Genomic DNA, 6,116 nt, shown 5'->3' with positions numbered 1-6,116 from the left:
AGGGTATTTGACCTGAAGGGCCTTATTCCGTCCAGCAGGGGCGTTGAAACCCTTCCTCAGGCCCAGGCTCCGAGGAGGGCCGCAGCATCTTGCTACAGTGTCAGAGACCCAAAAGTGAGTATCATTGATTTAAAAACCTTGCTTATTGTTAAAATACTGAACAATTCAGTTTGACTACCCACTCATACCAAGCTAATGTTGATTTATTCCCATTGTAACAAAGACCATTAAAAATTCTTTTACTCTATTATTACACAGACAGAAAAGGAAGGAAATAGTTAAAATATTTGAAACATAAAATTAAGGAACTGTTTCATTTTAACAATCTCCCTTTTTCCATTTTCTTTACTTTTGATCTGGTCAGGATTCTGCAAATAAAAAATGAGTGAATGAATGAAGGAAAAATGGCCGTTTTTAAAATTAAAACTGTTAACAAAAACTTGTTGACTTTTCTATTGTTTTTGTTATTTTTTACAACTATTTGATAAGTTTTGTATTCTCCTTGTAGACAAAAGTAAGCTTTTTTTAAATAAAATAAAATTTTTAAGAAAAACTGTGAACAATTTTGAAAACTTTAGTTTTCTCCATATTTAATCCCATTTTAATCTTTTTTTTATTTACGAAATCTTCAAAACTTATATTTTTTATTAATTTAAAATGCAGTTTTTCTGTAAACAACAAAACTTGAAATCAATTTTGACAATTTTTAAACTCAAAATATTGGGTTTTGTATGTAAAAAAATTCCAAAAATAAATGAAAATAGGAGTGGAGGGCATCTCTACTTTTATTTAGATGGTCAAAACCCCAACTGGTGTGACCAGCACAGCTTCATTAAAGTCATCTGTTGGGAATCAGGGACATAAAGTCATTTATAAGGAAATCCCTGTATTACCAGCATCTGTAGATTATTTGAAATGCTCTTACAGGGGCATTTGAAGTATGCAAAGAACTTGCGTAACTCCCGTTGACTTCTGTGCTTCTCTTCTGAGCGCCGTCTTCACTGCACTGCGCCGATGGGAACCGCTTTCCTGTTGATGCAGTGCTATGCCACTTGAGGAGATGGTTTTAGTGTGTCAACTTCTGGATCGACTGAGTGGGTTTTTGCTGACTGCTCAGTCAATCCAGATAAGTCGATCTGACGGCAGCGATTTTGCCACTGTCAGTGTAGACATAGAGTAAGATTCCATAGATTCCAATGGGAGTTAGGCACCTTACTTGCTTAGCTGCTTTTAAAAATGCTGCTAGGTGCCTATCTGCATCTTTAGGTGCCTAAATAGCTTTTGAAGTCAGGGTCCCTATTCTTATTAACTTTCATGGGGAACAGGGTTCCTAACTTCCTTAAGCCCCTTTGAAATTCCAGACAGCACGCTTTCAGATCTGGAAAAGTAACACCCAGTGATGTTGTGAAAGGGTTCGGTGTTCGAATAAATGAGGTGGATGGCCTTGCTGATGAAGCTCACCATTTCTTTTCCCACTTCCTCCATCAACCTGTTCGCTCTTCAGACTTAAACCAGCTACCAAGTGACCCCAGAAAAGAAATGTCCAGAGACAGGTGGCAATGTCACTCCATCCAATTTGACCAAGAAAAACACATCTAATGGTTCTGATTATTTGCTGTTAATGCAACTCATATCATGGATACTTGCTTCAGTAACTTTGTCAGACATCATGAAAACCTCTATCTATATTTTTTAGTTCAAACACACTGTATGTGCCACTTTCCTTGTGTCCAACTTTAATTTATTTCACACACAGATTTATCTAACCGATACAGTTAAACTTTTATTACCTAGCACCCGCGTTGAACAACTTAGAAGTCTCTGAAAACAGACCAGCCAGATTCTGCCCCCGTGACTGAATGTCAGAGGTCATACACTTCATTTCATTTTACCCTAAATAAATGTACTCATGAAAGCCATAAAGTTCCTGGCAGCTTTTCTCAGGGCCTCCATGACCTCTTTTTTTCTCAGGCTGTAGATAAGGGGATTGACCAGAGGAGTCAGGACAGTGTAGAAGACAGAGAACACTTTGTTAAGCTCTTGCAGCATCTTGGTTTTTGGTGAAATATACACAATGATCAGCATCCCATAGAAAGTAGTAACCACAATAAGGTGAGAGGAGCAGGTGGAAAATGCCTTTCGCCTTCCAGTGCTAGAAGGAATTCTCAGGATAGCATTTATGATACAAACGCAGGAAGTCAGGGTTAATAGAAATGGTGGTAAAGTGAATAGGAAAGAGCCCAAGAAGGTCACAAGTTCCATCATGCGGGTGACACTGCAGGAGAGTTTTATCACTGGAGTGAGATCACAAAAGAAATGGTCAATTTCACTAGGGCCACAGAAAGTTAATTGTGACATTAAAAATATTATTATGGTAACAACCAAAAATGCACTTACCCAAAACCCAGCTGCTAGCTGGAAGCAGAACCTTTCATTCATATGGGTCAAATAATGCAGTGGTTTACATATTGCTAAATACCGATCATAAGACATTGCAGCTAGGAGGTAACATTCTGTTCCTACCAGAGAACCAAATAAATATAATTGTACAAAGCAGCCAAAAACAGAAATGGTTCTGTCCCCAGTCAGGAGACTGGCCAGCATCCTGGGCAGGATGGTGGAGGTGTAGCAGGTCTCCAAGCAGGACAAGTTCCCCAGGAAGAAGTACATGGGGGTGTGAAGGTGCTGATCGGCCACAACTAGTGCAATGATGAGGATGTTCCCATCCATGGTCACAATGTAGATCACTAGGAGCAGGAGGAAGAGAAGAATCTGCAATGCAGGGAGATCCCCAAACCCCAAGAGGATGAATTCTGTGATGGTTGTTTGATTTCTCCACTCTGTGTTTTCTATGGTCATATCTAAGGAATACAAAGAAACCCAACAATGCAACGTGAGGGTGATAAACTTAAGTCACATCTTCTTTTAAGTTCCAGAAAAGTTCAAAGCTCATCATTACCTTTCCAACAACTGGATCAAAACCCCACATCACGGCATTTATGTGCACATTTGGGAACAAATCAGGCATAGTCTGTCATCCAGATTGCACCAGTAAAAGATCAAATAAAGGTTCAAGATACCCGAATTAGAGGTGGTTGGGAAATTGCTTTGCTTTACTTTTCCCTGAAACAAAAAAGATGAAAAGAAAACTAATTGTTTTCATCAACAGTTTTTGCCAAATTATTTTCAGTGCTTGGGGGTTTTGGTTTTTCAAATGAAAAAAACCGCCCACAACATTTAGCAGAAAATGGAGATTTTTGCAAAACGTTCCATTTAATTAAAAGAGCCATTTTGCTTCAACAGAAGTGCCTCAATGAAAACGTTTTCACTAGAAATACTCCAGAAATCTAAGTGTTGTCATAACATTCAGATTATTTGCCCACCTTCTGTCATACACTAAATGTTGATGTGTAGGACTAAAAAAGCACTTCCCTTCAGTGAAGAGTTCACGGCCAATGATGCTCATTATTTGATATTTTTGGGAATTCCTTTATTGCTCTTTAAAGTTTTTCCTGTTGTGGGTGCTGAGATGTTACTGTGATTGATGCGGGATATTTAACAGAATAGAAATTACTAGGATAACACCAACACCTACATGAGCCGTTGTCAGCAATCTAGTCAGATAATCTCTAGTGTGCTGGGGCTGGGCAGAGTTTAGGCCCTGTCCCTGGCTTTGGGGCTCCAGGTGCAGACTTTTGTCTGACACCCTTCTTGCCAGTGGGCATCCAGTTGCCCAGGTCCTGAAACTCATGTCAGCCTCTATAGGTGTGAGCCCTCTGGTTTACAGTGAAAGTCAACAGATGCACAGACAAGACTTTGCACAGGATTCTAAAAGCTCATTGCTCTTTAATTAGCCTATCCACATTTGAACACCCCCATCCACATTTCCCTGCCTCAGCTTTCTCCCCACTCTGGAGAGTTCTCTGAGATTGGAAGACACTCCTTGAGTGTCCAGGGTCCTTTGTTAGCAGCTCATGACTTCTCTTCCAAAACATGGAGCTTTCTTTTCCCCAGATGCCCTTCTCTGACTTGGTTGGTCCATACCTACAGAGGACCTTTACTACAGAAGCCTCTCTGTCTGCTCTCCTCTCCTACCCAAAACTTTGTCTTCCTGTCTTAGTGAGTGTCTTGAGTTTATATGCCCCCTACCAACATCTAGTTCCTTTATTCTGCTCCTGGCATTTTTCCAAATCCACCATCACCAGCCCCTCCTGCAACAATCTGGAGGAGGTAGCTTCTCCATGTACCAGCCTACTTCCTTAGCATACCAACTGTTGGGTCAGAGTTCAGCCATGAAGATTAACGGCTCACCATTGTCTAGTAGGTACGTCCTTCAGCCCATGTCCGCAAGTAGTGGATTCAACTTCCACATAGAGTCATTCCGGTATGCCTTCATTTTATAATATTTTCGTAACATCAACCTGAGTTCATAAACTGCAAAGACAGATTCCCCAAATCGCCACAGCCATAAATCATGAAGGGCTATAACAGGTATCTCTGTGAATGCTAATTTGGTATTTCCAGCCACATAAACATCTGTTTGCTTTGGAAATCCATCTAAATTTCAGTTTCAGATTAGAAAACGTTTCAGGCTAACACTATTTGGAACAAAGAAACATTTTTTTTAATTTTTGGGGTGCCACAGGAATTAATTTAGTTACGTTCGATGGCTACATGTTTTCAGGAGGTCAGACTAGATGATTACATTGGTTCTTTCTGACCTTAGAATCTATGATGCTATTAATGTTTGTCTTTTTATTTCCCTGTCTGATAACGTCATTTGAAATAGGCAGAGGGGGAAAAGGTTGCTTTACCTTTAAGACAGATCTGCATGATCTCGAATTTGTGATATAATCTATCAGTCCTGGATAGCGGGACGCAGGCTGCACTCTCAGCTTTCAGTCACCATTGTCTTCACTGGTCTTCATTCTCTCTGCAATGGTCCTGATAGCCTGCTTGGTTTTCCTTGCCTTGTATGAAGTACTAAAGAGCCTGTGTCTCTTCTGATTCATTATTTATCCTGCACATGAGAAGGAGGAATCTCCCTTGGTACTTTGGCTAATAGGTACTCGAACTAAACCAAAGCAGAAAAGCTAATCATGTCTATTGTTAGAAATAACCAAACAGGTTGTCCTGGCGGCCAATTGGGGAGACGGAACCCTTTATTGCCTGCTCATTCCACTTCAATGCCGCGAGTGAGCAACGAGGGGGTTACTTTACAATCCTTTTATCCATACCAGTATGTAAATAAATACATTTCCAGCAACTCCCCATAGACCCTTGATTGGTTACTTTGACACCTGTAAAATGAATATTAACAACTACATAATGAATACAATTTTACCCGCCCCTGTTTGTTGTTTACAGGATTACCATACAGAGGTCAGGCAAATCACCTTCAAATCTATAAATTTTACACTAACATTTTTTGAAGTAAAGGCATGCCAGGGGGAGAAGGAAGATAATGCTTTCTTCCCACCAAAGGCCTTGCACAGAAATAGCAATAGGTATTTTATTAACCTCATTCCCAGCACAGATGGCCAGGAACGGAGGAAAAGAAGAAAAAGATAACAGACTCTAACTAGAATTCACACCAATTAACAGAAACAAGGTTTGCCCTTGCCTTGACCCCATTTCCTATAATTTAGGCCTGACCAATTGTCCAGTTTTTATCTCTTTATTCTCCTACATCTATATTCTCTAGACAGTATCAGCAGAGGTGGGAATTGAGTCAACTTCTAAACTCAAAGGGAAAATGAAAGAAAGGGAAAAACTTGTAATTCAAACTTTTTTGGGGATAGATGCGATGACAGCTCAGGTAACTGTGAAACAATAACTCACCAGACCATGAAGATAAGTTCAGTGATGTGATCATACATATTTTCTGCAACTAAACATTAGATGCAGTTTGTCCCCACATTACAGAACCTAGACAGATGAAAGCAGGATATCTATCTATCTTAGATGTCTCGCAGTTCTCATGTATTCCTGAGCTGCTTATTCATACCCCTAGGGATTGTCCCAAATGATCCAGTAATCATTAAGATCATCTTAGATAGATAGATAGATAGATAGATAGATAGATAGATAGATTAGATATTTGACAAGCTACTTTT

The 6,116-nt window shown here is 39.8% G+C and overlaps 1 protein-coding gene across 1 annotated transcript; it reads right to left on the bottom strand.

The window, feature by feature from the left end:
- Positions 1-1,893: 1,893 nt before the first annotated feature.
- Positions 1,894-2,859, bottom strand: LOC137144248 (olfactory receptor 11A1-like). The gene has a single exon (XM_067534458.1). The coding sequence runs from the start codon at positions 2,857-2,859 to the stop codon at positions 1,894-1,896; it is 966 nt and encodes a 321-aa protein (XP_067390559.1).
- Positions 2,860-6,116: the final 3,257 nt, after the last annotated feature.

Source organism: Emydura macquarii, unplaced genomic scaffold (genome assembly GCF_026122565.2).
Source record: "Emydura macquarii macquarii isolate MOO-44397 ecotype Brisbane River unplaced genomic scaffold, CSIRO-AGI_Emac_v2 contig_3425, whole genome shotgun sequence".
Classification (NCBI taxonomy): domain Eukaryota; kingdom Metazoa; phylum Chordata; order Testudines; family Chelidae; genus Emydura; species Emydura macquarii.
Note: the sequence above shows the minus strand (reverse complement) of the source record. Positions and strands in the feature narration are given on the sequence as shown.

Bases quoted from the DNA above. Each gene is read 5' to 3' on its own strand.
- LOC137144248 (XM_067534458.1), bottom strand. From the start codon at position 2,859: ATGACCATAGAAAACACAGAGTGGAGAAATCAAACAACCATCACAGAA.